This window comes from Myotis yumanensis, unplaced genomic scaffold, assembly GCF_028538775.1.
Source record: "Myotis yumanensis isolate MYYU_CA2020_CCGP unplaced genomic scaffold, mMyoYum1.0.hap1 SCAF_3, whole genome shotgun sequence".
Lineage (NCBI taxonomy): Eukaryota > Metazoa > Chordata > Mammalia > Chiroptera > Vespertilionidae > Myotis > Myotis yumanensis.
The window spans coordinates 153,883,785-153,904,522 of NW_027223754.1; the positions used below are offsets into that span (position 1 = coordinate 153,883,785).

Consider the following 20,738-nt stretch of genomic DNA (forward strand, 5'->3'; position numbering starts at 1 on the left):
AGTAAATAGCAAAGCTAGAAGTAGAATTCTAGAATGGATATATCCCTACTACCCTATATTACCAATGAAGATTTACTTTTAGAGTATAGATGAGCCTTTTGCACAATTTTTACAGTTTATTTTTTGCAGTTGATAATGTCATTTGAGTAAGACAAATTCCACTGAATTAACAACATCATTTCCAATGAAAAACCATACTTCTTTTAGTGGTAATAGAAGTTAATTACAGGCATTAAAAAGAAATGGTCCCTATGGACAATTAGGGTAGAGACTGGAATCTAGGGTTAGAAAAAGTTAATTTTAGTTTTTTTTTCAACCCCAGAAAAATGGAAATATAGTCTATTAGTTAGTAAAGAGCAGAAAGCCTGCAAGCTTTGTAACTGCAGGAATATTTGTTTACTCTCAAGACTCTTGAAATGATTAGTAGGTACACAAATACTGGTTTAATGATGTTTAAATTTAAAAAATCAACTTAAAACATGCCCTTAAACAGGATTCACTTTGCTCTGACATGCTTTCCTTTCCATCTTTAACTATATGGTAACTATAAAGTTTGGCATATAATCAGTCACCTACCCATAAAACAGGGAACTTTTTATCAAAAGATTCAAAGTAAGAAATAAAAGACTAAATAAGGCCTTGAATAGCTTTATTGAAATCTGTATAAATAAACATGCACATTTCAAATGTAAACTCAAGTGAACTCAAGTGCGGACAAAATTATAACCTCTGTCATGCAGGAGGTTAGTTTACATTTTAAAAAAGTAAAGAAAAAAGAAAAAAAAGAACCCCCCCCCCCCCCAAAAAAAACCAAACGAAAAAAAACAAAGCAGCTTTTAAAATACCAGGATGTAAAACCAGCTTTAATATCAAGGTATAAAGCAAAGCCATGATCAACATACCTCATTTATTTATCCTGGTCAAATGCATTTCTTAAAACTTTTAAACGCTAACATAAATAAATAATTTACCAAAATGTGCACTCACAGAGTGAACTTTTATTTACAATACACAATTTATAATCTATTGTATTTGATTAGTTCAAGTGAAGAACATTATACTTTTTGCTTTAATAACAGTAGGACACAAAGCAATTTCTCAGGTAGTCGATATGTGAAATGTGCCCCAGCATTTAGATTTTCTATTAAAGGCAGTATTGTATGCCAATTTACAATACATTCTTTTCAACTAGATCAAAGGGAAAGCAGCAAATGAAAAATGTTTCAAATGTTCACACATATTTTTGGCATCCTGGATCCTTAAATGTGGTGAACTAAAATCAAATTCAAGGTTTGTATGCTTTATATACTGTACAGGTTCTCACTCTGGAACATGCAAATGCCAATTCTCTTATAGCAAGTTACCTTCTGAGAAAAGCTGTAAGGCTATGGTGAATTCCATCAGGAACACACAAAGAAAGTTAACAGACCTACCTTTAAAGCCAATTGTCCAATAATGATTTAAAGGCCAGTATATGAAAAAAATTTCTCATCCTAAGCTTGATGTAATTATTACTATGGATACAGAATACTATCAAGTCTGTTCTTATATTACAATAATTGGGAGAGCTAAAAGTTGACAAATTACCAAAAAATGGGGTAGAGAAAAACAGACAGCAAAAATTTTAATTTGGGACCAACACCAGATTAAAAATATGCATTTTAATACGAAGAAAGTAAAAAAGAATTTGAATGTCTAATAGATCCCAATAGCTGTAAAAAACACATTTAACTGAACAATGACTTCAGATGGAGCATGAAATTTAGAACCTGTTTCCACAGTAGCAATAAGATGATTTTAATGATACTACAAAAGGAAGTAACTTTTTCAAGATTGTTTCTTTTATCTTGATTTGGTTTTTTAATAGGCCCACACTGATTACCAGGGATAGTTTGAAAATTTGGTTTTCCAAGGATACTACTGCAGTATTTATGTCACATTGATACTGCAGCTAAATGCCTGATGCACATGAACTAGATTATTCAAAAACTAAGTTCAGCCATAGTTTTCTTGCAGTATTATTAGAGCAAAAAATGACCAACATCCACAAATTTAACATTTGTCATCAATTAACTCACATCCAAAAAATTAAAGAAAACATAATTCATCAAAACAGCAGCAAACTTAAAAGGGATTTATTTGTGATTTCCTATATATATTTAGCTTGTAAATACAAGACTGTAAATGTATTAAGAGACAATTTCTGTTAAAGTTTTCATTGTGTTTCACTTCAAGTACTGCACAAGTTAAAATCTGATAAAGGATTTACATTCAGTTATCTGAAACTCCCCATCTCAGACGTTTGTTTGATGTGGTGGATAACTTCACTTCAATCGATACCGCCAGCAGGAAAGTCTCTCTTTTATGGCTTCTGGGACTTTCATTAGTTAGTGTGCATACAATTTTCGTTTTCTATATCATTGTCATTATCATTGCTATCTTCATCACTTTCTAATGGGATGCCTGCGGCAGCTGAAGCACCTTTAGTTTCTCGGTCAAGAGGGAAAAAGCCAGTTCCACTGAAAGTGTCTTGTCTCTGGTAGAAGAGTACATATGCTGCTTTGGACTGTTAAAACAAGCAGAGGATGTTAAAAAGGTCGTGATTCTCAAAGGTCACATTAAATATAGTATGAATTTTTACCTGGCAACCAATTTTGGTGATAGGGCATACATCAAATATAAAAAAAACCACACAGTCAGATGGAAGTTATAAAAATTGATTAAATGTAAGGTTACTTCTACTTATAAAAGTGGAATGGTCACTGGAATTTTAACCTTTTTATTCTTTTCTAAGTTAGTTAAACAGGTGAATAAATGCAACAATATAACAGATTAACCTAGGTACTCTAACATCAACTAGAATTCTATGCCTTCTTCCCTCTTGTCTCTAAGAAGCTTCTTTGTAATACTAATCACATCATTCCATGTTTGCTGTAGAGTCCAACTTCTGTCTTAAGGCTATTGTTCCATCAACCATCACTGTGTATCTTGAAGGAGTCCTTATTTACTGGACTTCCTGACATTAAAAGTCTTCCTCAGCCAGAATGGTAATCTAATATTTATCATTTACTCTCCTGCACACTCCTCAATTCACTATGACCTAATCGCTGCCCCAACCATTTTAATGAAATAGTTTACACTAGGGTCAATAACCTCCTATAAACAAATTAAATAAATGCCTTTTTTAGTTCTTTTAGTCAATCTCTCTGTAGCATTTTATGCTCTACTACTCTTCCCTGCATCCAACCATTTTTAGCTTCTGTGATACAACTTAGATTTTCTATCTCTATGGTTTCTTTTGACCTTTCTTTGGGCTCATTAAATCCTATCCTTTAAAAGAAATCACGTTCTGTCCTAAGCCCATCACTCTTTCTCAATCTGTATCTTCTCAGTAGGTGACTCATTCAACCTATGGCTTCAACTCCTACCTAGGACCCACAACTCAAGCCAGTTCTTACCCCTGAACTCTAATCCTGTTAGTCCAAATACATAAAGAGACTTTCCACTTAGCTATCATACAGGCACCTCAAACTTCAACGCAAATTTTCTTTCTTTAGTTCCTATTTTAGTAAATTGTAATTTTTTCCTCTTTGCATCTCTATTCTATATCTGTATCTTCATTTATATCTAATCTTAATCAAGTTCTTTTAATTCTATGTAGTAAATCTCATAAATCCATTCTCCCCTTGTCTATACACTTACTACCACTAAAGTTGACATACAATATTATATTAGTTTCAGGTGGACAATATAGTAGATTTAGAAGCTTTTACTGCTTAAATTACATGACAGCCTCCCTTCTGCTAGTGGCAGAACATGGCCTTTCTGCTTTTCTCAGTGCCCTTCAATCTATCTTCTATAGTGTTCTCAGACAGATGTTAAGATGCAAATTTAATAATGTCCTATTACTTAACAATCACCCAATGTTTCTCACAGCCTTTAAAAAAAAAAAGGTCTAAATAAAGAAGAAAGTCACTTGTCTTAATCTGAGTCCCAAATTTAGCTAATTTCTGCCCCATATCCTTAACAAGAATCTTTCTTTCAGTAATACTGAATTATTTGCTGTTTCCCTAAATGTCATGTTCTGTCATGCTTCCTTACTTTTGTAGGTACTGTTCTTTTTGCATAGAATATTTTGTTTCTTTTGTCTAATTTACTCTTATTTCTACTTGCAGACTCAGGTTAAACACTACTTTCTTTATGAAAACTTCCCTGCAGTGGTCCTGTCTCCTTTAACCCCAAATCACATAAGACAGCTGCCTCCTTTCAATGTAGCCAAAATATTTAATAGCACTTATCATATATAATCGTTAATTTGCTTATCTGTCATCTTTAGATTGTAAACCTCTTGAAATGATATTTGTCTTTTAACCTAGCTTACAATAGTTTTAAATATAGACTCAAGTACTTGTTGACTAAATGAAGAACCATTATTAAGAGGCAAGGAAACATCTAATTTATATATTATATATAAACAAGATATTTATTTGAAGGCAAGATTAGAGCAGTGTTGTCAAAAAGACTTTGAAAAAGGATGTAAGCTATTTCAGGATTGAAAAGTGAGAGATATGACTTGACATTAGAAGTCTAAATATGAACTGGAAGTGTAGTCAATTTAGGCCTATACACATTTTAAAAAATATTAGAGTTCATGTCTGTTCTGTTATAGCTATAAGGAGATAAGCAACAGTACAAAATTTATATGTATATACATATATTACATATACATAAAAAATAAAACATTTGTAGGGAAACAACTCAAAATTATGTTTCATCTGTTCATCCAATGACAGGTTAAAACCATGTCAAATAAATGGGCCTAGAAGTTTATTAATTTACAAAGTTGAACAATTTAGGTTGAAGAATTTTAAAGTATTATAAACTAGAACAAATGCTAGTCTCTGCTCTCAGGAATATATAATTTAAACTTAGAAAAATGGTAAAGCAGTCAGCAATTTACACATCAACAGAAAACTTCTGTATAGAAAATATAACATGAGTAAATACTATATTTCTTAATCTTTATACTTCTTAATCTTTATAATATTATGATCAATAAATAAAACTTATAGAAAGGCAAAATTCGCCAAAACCGGTTTGGCTCAGTGGATAAGAGCGTCGGCCTGTGGACTGAAGGGTCCCAGGTTCGATTCCGGTCAAGGGCATGTACCTGGGTTGCGGGCACATCCCCAGTGGGAGATGTGCAGGAGGCAGCTGACCAATGTTTCTCTCACATCGATGTTTCTGACTCTCTGTCTCTCTCCCTTCCTCTCTGTGAAAAATCAATAAAATATATATATAAAAAAAAAAAAAAAAAAAGAAAGGCAAAATTCATAGAAATATAAGCTTTTATCAAGCAAATCTTAAGTTTCTTCTTAGAATATACAAGTCATTTTTTTGTCAATCAATATCTTATAATAAAAATCTGCTCTGATGGGAAGCCAATATTTTGGCTCTGGCTGTAACTGATAAACCGATGCAAGTGTGACTAGATGTAGCTTCCTAATTTTTCTGCTATTTAGAAAATATTAAAGTAACAATACAAAGGGTTAATTAAAAAAAATATAATTTCTTTCACCTAATTATGTAATTTTGAGTTTAACTGTCATAAAGGATAAGACTTTACTTTTAAAATCATATGTATAGTAAGGCCCTTAAAGGACTTCTTTTTCTACTTTAACATTCTGACTTTAAGTAATCTAGAAATGTCTGAGCCTATTTTCTAGAGAAAAATTTTTATTATAAAAAGAAGTTATTATTTTCCTTAGAAAACTCCAATTTTCATGTTGAAAACTACCAGGAAAATTTTCACGTTGCAATTTGTACTTTTAAATTTATTAGTGGGCAAATTTAGAAAACAAATTTTCACTTAGGGGACAATTTTACATTTCTTTAAATCAGAGCAAGTTTCTCTTAGCTATTAGAATTGCTAGAAGACAGACTACAGTATCCTATGGTCCCTTTTAAAACAGTGCCCTAACCAGTTTGGCTCAATGGATAGAGCGACGGCCTGCGGACTGAAGGGTCCCAGGTTCGGTTCCGGTCAAGCGCATGTACCTTGGTTGCGAGCACATCCCCAGTAGGGGGTGTGCAGGAGGCAGCTGATCGATGTTTCTCTCTCATCGATGTTTCTAACTCTCTATTCCTCTCCCTTCCTCTCTGTAAACTATCAATAAAATATATTTAAAACAAACAAACAAACAAACAAACAAAAAAAACCAGTGGTTTTCTTAATTTTCAGAAAATAAAAGACACACTTACCACAATCTGGTCTTCAGATGCAGTTGAGACACTACTGTCATCAAAGTAGTACCATTTTCCATCATCTTTATTTTTTGCAAAAGCAGTATCTAATGAAAAAATATAACCACCTCTATAACTGAAATAATTTATGGTTTCCTGGGGGGAACCATTAAAACCTTAAAATCATATGTGTGAGGAACATCTATTAAAATCATATGATAATCATCTATATAAGGCCTATCTGTTATACATTCAACTGATTTCATTGATTAGAAGTTTTTAGAAAAATTTTCTAAAATCTACATGCCTATGATACTTTTCATAAGATGAATTTGTAACTTTTTTTCATCTCAGGGACAAACAGAACAGATTTGTTATTTATTTATTTTAGATTTGTTATTATTTTTTTAATTCACAGAGTAACAATACTAATGACAACAAATGGTAATTAACATTTATCATGTACCAGGCACAGTGGCATGCACTTTCTGTGCATTATTCATAAAGAAAGTGTCATTATTATCCTTCCAATTTCAGAGATGGAGAAAGTGAGGCATCTTGCCCAACAGTGTAGCTGTTAGGTAGCAGAGTTAGGATTCAAAGCCAGGTCTGTCTCTGACTCCAAAGTTTGAAACTTTACCTATAATTAAAATTTTCTATGACAAAATTTTCCAACAATACTAGCCCACTAATTTATAGTGGTTTTTACACTATAATAATTTTAATTCTTTAATAAAAGTACAAAGCAAGAGAAAGGTAAAAAGTGATTAATTTGCATAAATTTTAAAGTTTTGCTTCATCTTGAAGTTAAAAAAAATTGCCCCCTTTCCCATCCCATGTTTTGTATAAACTACTTAATAACTGAGGAAACAAAGTTGCAAAATGTCCCGAAAACAGTTATATGCTGTCATAGCTTTTAAAAAGTGACACTTTATAGGCCACGACTTCTAAATAATTCTACCCATCACAAAACAAATGCATTGTTCTTCTGAGTGGAGCCTATTGTGGGCCATAAATTTGTCAATATGAACTCACAACTGCTACCCTCAGAAATGAAAAGAAACATTGTTAGGCTGAATAAAAAGACAAAAATCTAACAATATGGTTTATAAGAGAGACAAATCCTACAAAAAGGCATACAGAGTTTGCAAATTAAATGATATTAAAAGAAAGCTAGATTAACATTTATAATTCTGAGAAAAATAAAAGAACATCAAATCCTGGTAAAAGAAACAAAAGAGAAAGAAGAGCTACCCATTATAAACATAAATACAATTAATAATGTAAAACAATATCAGAAGAAGTCCTGACAAATTCCTCTCAAAAAAAGAACATAAAAAATGACCAGAAATAGTAATAATTTGAATACATTTGATAAGCATAAATTATTAGAGAAGAACTCTATGTTTGAATAGAAAAATACCTATTTTTCAAGCACACAAACATTAAGGAACAGACCATTTATTAAGCCACATGGAAGCCTGAATAAACCCTCCTATGGATTAATATAACACAGACAGTGCCTGTAACAAAATAAAATTCAGAACAAAGGAAGAGTTTTATAAAAACCATGTATTTAGAAAAGCATATAGCTGAAAATATGACATTCCAAACTTGATGGGATACAGATAAAAGCAGTATTTAAAGGAAAATTTAGAACTTTTATTATAGCCTTTAACGGGGGATGAGGGTGGCGGGGGGAGGGGGGGGTTGGAAAGCCAAAAGCATTCAACTCAAAAAGCTGGGAAAGAACAACAGAGCAAACACAAAGTAACAAGAAGAAAAATATACCAAAGGGAAGAGAAGAAATCAATAAGATAGAACACATACATGTAATAGATAGGAAAATTTAATAAAATGTAAAGCTAATTTTTTGAAAAGAGTAATAAGACAGACTTGAGAAGACCAATTAAAAAAAGAGAGAAAAGACAAAGGAAAAAAATAGCATAAGAGTATTATAAATAATTCTTCTCAAATAAATTGGAAAACATAGATATATTTTTGGAAAAATAGAAAATGCCACAATGTGCACATTTTGGAAAAAGAAAACTTAATAGACTTCACAAAGCATGAAAAAAATAAAAAGTTTAAGGCTGTAAAGCCCAGGTAAGAGAATTTTTACAGGTTAATTCTACTAGACTTTCATGAACAGTTAATTCCTATACAATGCTAGCTGCTTCAGGAAACAGATAAAGTATCCCAGCCTGTTTTATTAGAGTAGACATTTCATTTACACATTAATTGTTACAGCGTGCAGTTCCACAGTGTAGCGGTTAGTTAGCACAAATTAATTGTAACAATCCTAAATAAAAGTAGTTAACCAAATCCAACAGGGTATATAAAAAATACTAAAAGATAAGTTGGATTTTCCAGGAATGCAAAGATGGTTCAATGAAAAATCTATCAACTAAAGTGTGTAGACTGGTATAACCATCCTGGAGAACCATCTGGAAGTACCTGAATACTCATGACCCAACAATCTCACTTCTGGGTATGTAGCTCAAAAAAATTCTCACAAAGGGGAACATAAACAATAATGTTTATCAGTCTTATGGTGGTAGAATGTTAAAGGCAATCTGGATATCCATCATGAAATAAGTAGAGATAAAATATGGTACCTATAAGTTATGAGTGTTTAGAAGCAATGGACTACATGGACATTTCTTATGTTAAGAGAAAAATATGAGATTTATAGCAGAGTACCAATCATGTAATTTAACAATGATGCATGATCTATAAGAGCACATACATTAAACACATTAGAAGGGAAAGGGAAGGAGAATGGGGAAGGACAGTAGCCCTGAATAGACAAGTATGAACTGAGTATGAATAATTCAATCCTCTATGCCTTTTGAGAACATTCAAAAGCAGATTTGTTCATTAATCAATATTTATTGAACAACTACTACATGTAAGACACACCTCATATTTTCTCCTTAAGGAATAATAAATATCTTAAGGAAAAAAGTCTGGAGTTATCAAACATCATGATTTTAGCAGAAAAGTAAACTGTCAACTTACAGTGTCCTCCTCCCATCCCTCCATAGTGGTTGGAAACAGCAATCAAATTATAGCGGCAAGGACCTGCATTTGGATTAATTAGGAATTCCGACATATCCAAGTCACTGTTTTAAAGACAGATCAAATTAGTCTTATGTTCTACCTACATGTAATGAATTCTATTTCCCTCTATCAGTGTTGTTTGACATTAATATCTCTAAAGAAATTACTAAGAGACAAATAACTCCATAAAGCAAATCATGTATATACTCCTGAGATTTGAATGTTTTGTCAAAAATTTTCTTAGGGGTTGAGAATTTAAAAATATCCAGTGATTGTTTTTATTCAGATTAAAGTTTTTATGCTAATACATTTAATTTTCGGCACTAGGAAAAGTATTCATCACTATTTACCTAACATCTAGGTCCTTTTTGTTTTTGTATTTTTGAAGTCATTTTAAGAAATGAATTTAATAAAAAAAAAAATAAAGGGATAGCGAAAAACAACTTTCTTGGAAATAGTATAATAATTTAAATATATCTAACCCCCAATATTTATTCTAAATTTCCTGATTCTGATAATCTGTATATCCCAAATGGTCAACATTCTGTGACACGTAATCAGCTGTTTATAATCTGCCTCTCATGAAACTGGAACATGACCATGTTATAGCTTACCATTACTTCTGGTTACACTTTTTGTACTTGCCTCACTGAAAAACAATAATGATTCTAAACTACTTTCTCTAATAGGTTCTAGATTATCATTACTTCTGGTTATCCTTGTACTTATATAGTCAAAATGCCATATTCTTTAAACTCTGATGGCTCATAATTTTGTAAAAGAGAAAATGACCATTTTTTGGTTCCATAATTGCAAAACATTTTCAATTTTATTTATTATTATTATTTTTTATCCTCACCCGAGAATACGTATCCATTGATTTTTGAGAAAGAGGAAGAGAGAAGGGGAAGGAGGGAGGGAGGGAGAGATGAGAGGGGGAGGGAGAGAGGGAGAGAGGGAGAGAGGGAAAGAGGGTGAGAGGGAGAGAGAGAGAAAGAGAAAAATATCGATGTGAGAAACATTGATTGGTTGCTTCCCGTGCACCTGGACTGTGTTTGAACCTGCAAACTGGGTATGTGCCTTGACAAGGAATTAAACCTGAGACCTTTCAGTGTATGGGATGATGTTCCAACCAACTGAACCACATCGGCTAGGGCAACATTTTAAATTTATAATCACCAATTAGAATAAGCAATCCACAGAATGTTTTTAATACTATATCATTTATTTCCTTCTAATCACCTTTATATACCTGCCTTAAGCATTTGTCTAGTTATTAACTATAGCAAGTAAATTTGGTGCAGAAATATCATGAAATGTATAAAAATACTATCAATGTTCTTTAGCAAAATTAGAAAGTATGAAGTTCTTGTTGCATAATTTTGTTTCATAAAGTCCTTCCTGGACTACATGAATGAGATACAATATTCCCTTTTTGTCCTTCTGAATTCTCAATTATATTCAGTGAAAGCTTAAAAAGAGATGACTACAAAGATGCTACATCTCCAGACTACTTCATACCTTTCTACGAATATATCATACTCTGGACAATGCAATAAGAAAACTGAAGGAGCCCTAACCAGTTTTGCTCAGTGGATAGAGCGTCGGCCTGCGGACTGAAGGGTCCCAGGTTCGATTCTGGTCAAGGGCATGTACCTTGGTTGCGGGCACATCCCCAGTGGGGGGTGTGCAGGAGGCAGCTGATAGATGTTTCTCTCTCATTGATGTTTCTGACTCTCAATCTCTCTCCCTTCCTCTCTGTAGAAAATCAATAACATATATTTAAAAAAAAAAGAAAATGAAAACTGAAGGTGGTTGGGTTGACACACTATCACCACTGCGTTATCTTTCTAAACAATTTTATTATTGTTTTTATATATTACTTTAATCTTTAAAAAAAAAGGATATTTAGGAATAACTGATGATTGATTCCTAAGAAAAAATAAAATCACCAAGGTCACATGAGTATCTTAGATTTATAAACAGGGACAACAAATCCATAATAATGTTAACACAGAATGAGTTTTATTCTTTTTAAGCATATTTTCTTTTTGTTCTTCGAAAAAATCTCTAAAGTAGGAATAAAAATTGTTATTGATCGTTATGAACTGTTAGAACTACTCAAAAATACACTCAAAACCTGAGACTGTGTCCAATGCTACCTGATGCCTAAAAAAAGTTAGAGCTGTCTGATGTTTATGAAGCATAATTAAAACTTACATGATAGGAAAATCAACTAAGGTATCCAACTTGTCTCTCATGTATCGACTATAGGAAAATCGCTTGAGATGTACCACAAGTACTGGAGGCAGGGACCATAAATCCAATTTCTTTGTGGCTTGCTGATGTTCTTTACAATTTGGGCAATACCTAAAAATGAAGGGAAACACTTAAAGCTTGATAGAGGCAATTAAAACAATGTATATTTAAAAAGTTTGAAAAGTTCTACATTTTTTTTAGTGAGCAGTTATTGTATGCCTAATATACACCAAATAGATTTAATAGGAATTCCCATTATTTTTATATTCAATACATATTCCAAATAGATTTAACTATTATGAACTAATATGTAAATAAGTATTCAAATAAATGATGAAGGCTAGATTATTTACATTTCAGTATGCTAATTCTGCTGAGATATAGGTATTAGAAAAATCTCAAAATTTCTGGGCTCTAATGAAATTAATAATACCACATAACATATTACAATTTTCCTAAAAGTTTCTCTCAAAATGGCAGCACTGCTAAAAATTCTCAAGAAAAAGTAATTATTATGAAAAATATAGTAGTGGAATTAAAGCTTAACATAATAATACTTTTAAAGACATTTTCATCCCTCTTAAGAAAATAATATAAATAAATGCTTATTATTTAAAATATCAAAAGGAATTTAGCTATCACCTTTCTAACTTGATGGACCACATACCTCAGTATAAAACCTTAAAAAAAATTAGAAACAACTATTTAACTTTGTTTCTTACCAGGGATCTTCAGCACCTAGCTTTTCTTTTGTTGTAAAAAGCTCAATACAATCTTTTAATTTCACAAAGGGTTTTTTAGGCGGCTTATATTCCACACTTTCATGTTTTTCAAAATCCTAAAGAGAAGTATTTCTTGAGTTAAGAGAACAAATGAGACAAAACTCATTTTAGTGATACCATATTACTATGAATAGTAATGAAAAACTCGCAAACTTCCTCAAAAGAATCATAAAGCTTATTTCAGCTGAGATTTACACGACACTTCTAAATAAGTTCTATATACACACCTAAAAACAACTAAAAAGTATAAACAGAAAGCATGTTTAAAACAAATAAATATTTTCTAGTACATAACCAACCAATTTTATACAGGCAAAATAAATACATTTGGTAGAAGCAAAAGAATGCAACAAAACAGTGTGATCAAGATGGAAAATATGAAAAAAGAGTGATGACTTACCTCAGCAGCATTTTCATCAAAATATCTTTTTTTCAAATCAGGATCCCAATCCAAAGCAAGAAAAGATCTTTCTAAGGTGGAAAACATATTTTTCTTTAAAATTTAATATGCCTTAGTGTTAAGATCAATGTATTTTAATGTTAAGACATATATGAGAATAAACATATAACAATCTCTTTTATTTGATTAGGTCCGTGGTCGGCAAACTGCGGCTCGCGAGCCACATGCGGCTCTTTGGCCCCTTGAGTGTGGCTCTTCCTAAGCCTTAGGAGTACCCTAAGGAGTGCGGGAAACGAGTTAAGTCGGCTCGCGTGAATTGCGCGTACTCCGCGGGAGCCGTCTTTAACTCGGTTCATATAGATTTGCGGTGGAGTGCGGGAAACGTGTAAACTCGGGCCAATTGTAACTGCGTATTACCAAATATTTGTTTGTAATCCACCCTTTTGGTGGATGGAACAAAACCAAAAGACAGAGCCATCTTATATTTTGGCGGGAAATTCACCCGCACTCCAAGTGTTAAGTTAATAACAATGTACCTACCTATATAGTGTAAGTTTAAAACATTTGGCTCTCAAAAGAAATTCCAATTGTTGTACTGTTGATATTTGGCTCTGTTGACTAATGAGTTTGCCAACCACTGGATTAGGCGATCAGCGCAAATGATTGTTTCTAAACCATTATAGTATTTTAGGAATTAAAAAACCAAAACAAAACTTAAGTATAAGTCCAACCTCTATTTAATAAACATTAACATTTTAGTACTAGAAGCCTGGTGCACGAAATTCGAGTGGGATGGGGGGGGGGCTTTCAGCCTAGCCTGTGCCCTCGGACATCCCTCTTGCAACCTGGGATGCTTCACGCACCAGTGACCATACTTTTCATACAGGTGAAAGACATCTTGCTGTTGTATGGCAGCTACATTTTTTTGCCCTGATTATAAAAAGTAGTACATAACATGATCCTTCTGAGGAGGTAGTACCATTTTCCCCATCTGACAGGTGGAAAAACTGAAGCAGAGAGAAGTTAAGTAATAGGCTTTGTCACACAGTTTTAAGTGTCATAATCAGGGCTGACCACAAAATGTGCAAGCCTGAGTCCATGCATGTCATTGTTGCAACATCCTGTTTTTTCAGTGTTAGAGTAGCCTTGCCAGGTTTTAATTTTGAAATCTAAGAGACTGTTCCCAATATATAGGGTAGGGTCCCTAGGCCTGGCCGGCGATCAGGGCCCATCTGTGGGGTGACCGGCAGGGTGACTGTGGGGGGGCCCTAACTGGCACCTGCTTTGGCTGGTGGCTTGGCTCCACCCACTCACCCTGCCCGCCGCTGCCGCAGGTCACCTCCCTCTGCGGTCGATTTGCATATCAGGATTTTATTATATAGGATACTTAGAAATTAAGGCTTTTAACTTAAGATTTTAGATAGATAAGTACTAAAATTAATGTGTTGAATTTTATAGTTTCCATCTAAAAAAATAACATGCTTTTTGCTAAAGTTTAATGTTCAAGCCATTTTTCACAAATACTTACCATCTAGCCTAAGCTGCCTATCATCAAATCTTATATGCCTGGTATCGTCTTTGATGTAGTTGGTATCAGTATTGCCTAAGTTGTTAAACTGGAATGTAAACAATCGTTTTTTGTGTCCCGTGAGTTGACCTTTGCAAGTTTCTTCGGTACATAATCCATTTTCAGAATCATTATCTCCTCCAACTGAATCTTCAGACTGACTATTTTCATTCTCAGAGGGAAGTTCTTGATCTTGGCTTGATTCATCATCTGGCTCATCTGTTTCCATTTCACCTAATTTTAGATATTAGAAATCTTTAAGTAAACTCAATGTTGCATTTAAAAATTATTAATACTAATATTACGTTTCCTAAGCTTGCTGATATCTTTTAGTTCCTTAATCCCCATCCTCTCGACTTTTCTGAGGCAATAATCCAAGTGAAGAGTTTTCACAATTTAGTAGGAAAGTCTTACTTGGTGAGCCTTCTTCATGTATGCCATTTGGGCCATTCCCATTAATATTTTGGTCCTTACAGCAATGTAGGGATCCCTCAGTGTCTTCTGTTTCAGTAGATATTTTGACATATCGGCTTAAATAAAATCAGAAATCAAACAAGTTCAGTCCTATAAAGGTAAAAACTTAAAGAAAGTTTTCTATTCTTTCAATAAAATAAAACTTTTAAAGGCAGTAACTGGTCATTTGCTAGATTCAAGGATAAATTCAACTCAAGATAAAATTCTTTATGTGCAACTGACTAAATTTGTTTTGGTTGTCTTCATAAAAAGTTAATTTGTTCTTCTTGGGTTTTAACATATTTTTATATGTTAGAAGTGTGTGGTAAATAATTTCTCCACTTAAAAATTCTCAGGTTAAATATATATGTTATCGCTAAGATCATTTATAGATGTGTAACATGATCTTTATGTATGGGTTATGAGACTACAGTAATGAAAATAAGTAAGAATATTAAATATGTCAGTGATAAAGAACAAAAGAAAGGGATCAAATGACATTCTTGATTACTTTAAAATTCAATTCAAGGTTTCAGGAAGACAAAGAGCGTTTGCCTTACAATACTACCAACCATGAAAGTTTATCCTTTTAAACAAAACTGTTTATTTGTATGAGTTCTTGAAGTAGCAGTGTGTATAAAGAGATAAAACATCTGACATTGTCATGATTTTAGAGTGTATATGCATGATACATTTTTATTATTTTCTCCCAACTATTAACATTTGGTGAAAATGGCTAAAAGGATTCATGCTTCCTGGGTGTGAAATCACCTCACTAATGTTTTATATGATCAAGAAACTGGATTAGACTATACTTTGATTTTTAAATTGCTACCTATCGAAACAAACTAGAGATAATACAGACTTATCTAATGTACTATGCACCTTTACTTTCTCTAGCTATTTTATATTTTATCTTGCTAATGCAGAATTATCTAACACTTACCACATTCTCAAAAGTAGGAGGTTATAGAGTTTATCTTCAGTATTGTTTCGTGGTACAGCCATAAGAAAAGGCTGACCAAAAAGTGAAGAACCAGTATGGTGGGTATAACTTGAGTGTCTAAACTTTTCTCGTAGGCAAACAGGAATAATCACATGCTCTGTATCTTCTGTCCTATTGATGTTAATTTCAAACCTATAAAGACAAAGCTGAAAATAAATTCTGAAAACTTTTGTTATTTTTTTGAATATTTTCTCGTGATATTTTGCAAAATGAATTTTATACTTACACATAAATATCATCCCGCTCCATAATACTACTAAGATTTTCATCCATTGTGAATATTCTGTGAAATCTATGATTGTATATATCAGTAACTATCATCTAAAAAAAAATAAATTTCTATTGAGCTGGTTTTACAACACTGCAAAAATAAACTCCAACTTACATTCTTCAAACCCAGAACCATCTTACCTTATCTGCAGGTACTCCTGATAAAGCAGACAATGCTGTGCAAAGATCAAGTATGTTTCCAATTTTGGGGACAATCACTTTGTACTAAGAAACAAAAATTTTTTTAATGAATTTATTACTTTGCAAAAAATATTCAATAAATGAGACCAATGTCATGTTTGCTTCCTCACATTCACTTGGCATTTGGCTCACAGTGTCTCCAATCTTAACATCATCCCAGTGACAATGTCCATATGGATAATTTATCTGTACCTTATTGTTCTTTGGCTACTCAATTCAAAGACTCACATTTGCATTCAACTGTAGTTAACTTCTTAGAATTTGTTATAACCTGTTACACCTCTGATATCTTAAAACTCTTTAACAGGATACTGTCTAACTATACTTACTGGTCAAATTGGAAACTCATTATTTCCTATTCTTGGCCTATTCTGAATTTTTCCCCAGTTTACTAGCTCCCTGTCTTCATACCCTTCCATTCAGACTGCACATGATTCCTCACTTCAACTACTCCACTGCAAAACCTTTAGTTATTTGTTATTCAGTTTTATTCTTGCTACATTTTCTTAGAGAGCTGTTCACATAGACTGGAGAAGACTGCCCAACTTTAAAGATTAGTGCACTACAAATTCAGTGCCCGATCTCAACTGGTTCCTCAGCGCTACCCAGAAGTCTGTATCCCTTATTTACTTATTCTCTCAGTAACTACTTAAAATCTTCAGCATTCCTCAGGCTTCCTATTTCACCACTTCTCCCTTCATTATCTGGAGAAAATTAGATGCTACTGGAGAAGAAATCTCCAACTTGCTTTCCCCCTACAAACTTGAGTCCTTTTCTGTCTCACTCAACACATACAAAGAGAATCAGGTGTCCTTCCAACTCAAGGCTAACCCTAGCATCTATGCTCTGAATCCCATGGCCTGCTGCTTCCTCTGGAACCTAAGCTCAGCAATTTCCTTTATTTCATTTTATTTTGAGTAGTACATAAACACTGGAATATATACACATTTCTAAAAAAATCAGAACGAAATAGTTCCTCATTGTTTTCCCTGATTAAACCCCCCCCCCCCGCCCCCGCCCCACAAAACCTTGTTAAAAGTAGTGTCTACACCAACTATCATAACATCCTCACCTCCCATTCACTTATCAACGAATCCACTGTGGCTTCTGTCTTCACCTTTTTTATCCTGTTACAAATGTTGTCAATACTATCATACAACCAAGTCTTTTTCAGTCCATATACTACTGACCTCCCTAGCATGACTGCTGACCACGCCCTCCTTTAAAATTTTCCTTTCTCTACACTACTACTTTTTTAAAAAATTATTATTGTTGAGATTATTATAGATGTCCCTCTTTTTTTCTCCCATGCCCCCTCCACTCAGTTCCAGCCCCGTCCCAGGCCTTTGCCATTCTATTGTCTGTGTCCATAGGTAATGCATATATGCATAAAAGATGTTTAATCTCTTCCCGCCCCCCACACCCCCTTTCCTCTGAGAATCGTCAGTCGGTTTCATTTTCATGCATCTGATTCTATTTTATTCACCAGTTTATTCTGTTCATCAGATTTCTTATTCATTTATTTTGATTTTTAGATTCAATTGTTGATAGGTATGTATTTGTTGCCATTTTGTTGTTCATCTTTTTGATCTTTTTCTTTTTCTTCCTCTTCTTACAGAATACCCTTCAACATTTCATATAATACTGGTTTGGTAGTAATGAACTCCTTTAGCTTTTTCTTGTCTGTGAAGCTCTCTATCTGACCTTCAGTTTTAACTGATAGCTTTGCTGGATAGAATAATCTTGGTTGTAGGTCCTTGCTATTCATCACTTTGAATATTTCTTGCCACTCCCTTCTGGCCTGCATAATTTCTAGTTAAGAAATCAGCTGACAGTTATATGGGTATTCCCTTATAGGTAATTAATTGCTTTTCTCTTGCTGTTTTTAAGATTCTCCCTTTGTCTTGAGCCCTTGGCATTTTAATTATGATGTTTTTGGTGTGGTCCTCTTTGGGTTCCCCTTGTTTGGGACTCTGTGCTTCCTGAACTTATAAGTCTATTTCTTTCACCAGGTAGGGGAAATTTTCTGTCATTATTTCTTCAAATAGGTTTTCAGTATCTTGCTCTCTCTCTTCTTCTGGCACCCCCGAAATGCAGATGTTGGTATGCTTGAAGTTGCTCCAGAGGCTCCTTACACTATCTTCATATTTTTGGATATTTTTTTCTTTTTGCTCTTCTGGTTGGGTTTTTTGCTTCCTCATATTTTAAATCGTTTACTTGATTATCAGAATCCTCTGCTCTACCGTTGAATCCCTGTATATTATTCTTTATTTCAGTCAGTGTATGCTTAATTTCTGACTGGTTCTTTTCCTTTTTTTTGGAGGTTTCTAGAAGATTTTTGAGTAATCTTATAACCGTGGTTTTGAACTCTATATTCAGTAGTTTGCTTTCTTCCATTTGTGACATGTTTGTCTCCACATTTTGGCTGCTTCCCTGTGTTTGTTTCTATGTATTGGGTATAGCTGCTATGTCTCCTAGAATTGGTAGAGTGGCCTTGTGTATGTGTTCTATAGCTCCCAGCCAGTCACTTGAGCTGGGAGCTCTAGGTACACCCCTTTGTGGGCTGTGAGCACAGTCTTATTGTAGTTGAGACTTGATTGCTGTTGGGGTCATTGGGAGGAATTAACCTCCAGGCCAATTGGCTATGAGGACCAGCTGCGACTACAATGGGAGAGCTGCTGTGCAGGAGACACCCATATAGAGGAGGACTTGCTTCAGTGGGGCTTTGGTGCTCACTTGACTGTGTCACTTATGGATGTGTAGAGTTGTAATCTGGTATGGACTGACACTGAACACCGGCTCTTGGGTCTCCAGGAAGGTATAAAGTCAGCCATTGTCTGGGGCCACCTAGCAGGAGTTACAGAGAGATCTGTAGATCCCTCCTTTTTGTATTGGGTTTGGAAGTACACAGATGAGGCCCAGATATGAAGCAAGGCAGGCTGGTGTTGGTGCTGGATCTTGGGCATTTTATTGATAGGTTTGGGGCTCCTGGACCCAGCTGCAGTTTGTTTGAGAAATTTTATTTTTTAAAAAATATATATTTTATTGATTTTTTACAGAGAGGGATAGAAAGTTAGAAACATCGATGGGAGAGGAACATCGATCAGCTGCCTCCTGCACACCTCCCATTGGGGATGTGCCCGCAACCAAGGTACATGCCCTTGACCGGAATCGAATCTGGGACCTTCTAGTCTGCAGGCCGACGCTCTATCCACTGAGGCAAACCAGCCAGGGCTGTTTGAGAGATTTTAGCTTGAGTAAGGACAGGCCATTCATATGCAAAAGCTTCTGCACACAGCTTGGGTGGGGTTGTAAATTGGATGAGGTGGGGTCTTAGAGAATCACCAGGGTGGAGCAAACAGAAATGGCTGCGACCAGGGAGGTCCCAGCATAGGAATAATGAACCCTGGGAGCACCTCCGTCTGGAAGAAAGCTGCCCTTGAGTTCCTGCCCCGATGCTAGATAATCCAGTTCCTCCTCATCCTGGTACTGGAGCTCAGAGGAAGTGGGACCTTGTAAGTTCAGTTCATGGTGCCAGCCTTTTAAGAGGAACAGCTGGGTCAGTAGCCTCTGTGTCACTGAGCCCCAATCTGCACTGGTTTTTACAGTCCGTAGTTCTTATTGCCCGTAGGAACTTCTTTTCCCAGCTCTGGGTCCCTGGGGTAAGGGTCTGGTGTGGGGCTGGGACTCCTTGCTCCTTCAGGCAGCATCCTCAGAGATGATCTCCCTTCTGATTAAAAAAGCAGCACATGTGGGTGCTGGACAAGCCCGTTCCTCGCTTCTGCACCTCCTATCAGTCTCAGTGTACTTTCTTTTTTTACTTCTCTTGTTATAGGTCTTCCATTCAGCCAACTTTCCAGCAGTTCTGAACAATGGTTGTTCTATATTTTAGTTGTAATTTTGATGTGGGAGGCGGCGAGTACAGAAGTTTACCTACGCTGCCATCTTCCCCCTCTCCTATACTACTACTTCTTATTCTTTTGTATTTCCCTGGTTACACCTTCTTTTGAGGCTCTCCTCTAATGTCCTTTGACAAGAAAAAGCCTTTTGAGAATTTTGTTTTTACTTGACAAATAATGATACTTTGCACATCCCTCATGCTTTCAAGTTTCTAAAAAGTTGTACTAATTTTTAAAGTATTTAGTTTATAAAAATCTTACATAAACAAACATATTATTATTAGATTGTTCTTGAGCCATAAGGACTCAATACTAATTTTTAATAAAAATAGCAAATGCAAAAAAAAAAAAAAAAACACATTACTTACCTGCATAGGTTTGGTAAGTGGATCCATTCTAACTAAATAAACTTCCAAGGTACGTTCTTTTTTCATGGGCAATGGAAGTGTCAAGTAACAAAAAGGATCAAATGTTACTGAAATCTTATCACATTTAGGACAAACTAGAGTTGATTTGAAAAGGCCATGAAATATATCTACTATGATAGAATCATTTCTTTTTAAATGGTTTTCCCAGGCTTCTTCAGCAACTACCT

The 20,738-nt window shown here is 34.4% G+C and overlaps 1 protein-coding gene across 5 annotated transcripts in view; it reads right to left on the reverse strand.

Moving 5' to 3' along the window:
• Window positions 1–2,103: 2,103 nt before the first annotated feature.
• Window positions 2,104–20,738, reverse strand: part of USP15 (ubiquitin specific peptidase 15) — a 120,666-nt gene continuing 102,031 nt past the window's right edge. For all 5 annotated transcript variants that reach the window (XM_070409822.1, XM_070409821.1, XM_070409823.1 and 2 more), the window contains 12 exons: window positions 20,512–20,736; window positions 16,185–16,268; window positions 16,000–16,094; window positions 15,714–15,905; window positions 14,729–14,844; window positions 14,276–14,548; window positions 12,748–12,818; window positions 12,288–12,403; window positions 11,527–11,676; window positions 9,265–9,368; window positions 6,262–6,350; window positions 2,104–2,566 (listed from right to left, as the gene is read on the reverse strand). In XM_070409822.1, coding sequence (XP_070265923.1) covers window positions 2,384–2,566; window positions 6,262–6,350; window positions 9,265–9,368; window positions 11,527–11,676; window positions 12,288–12,403; window positions 12,748–12,818; window positions 14,276–14,548; window positions 14,729–14,844; window positions 15,714–15,905; window positions 16,000–16,094; window positions 16,185–16,268; window positions 20,512–20,736 — 1,698 coding nt within the window. In that variant the 3' untranslated portion in view covers window positions 2,104–2,383. The remainder of the gene's footprint in view (window positions 2,567–6,261; window positions 6,351–9,264; window positions 9,369–11,526; window positions 11,677–12,287; window positions 12,404–12,747; window positions 12,819–14,275; window positions 14,549–14,728; window positions 14,845–15,713; window positions 15,906–15,999; window positions 16,095–16,184; window positions 16,269–20,511; window positions 20,737–20,738) is intronic.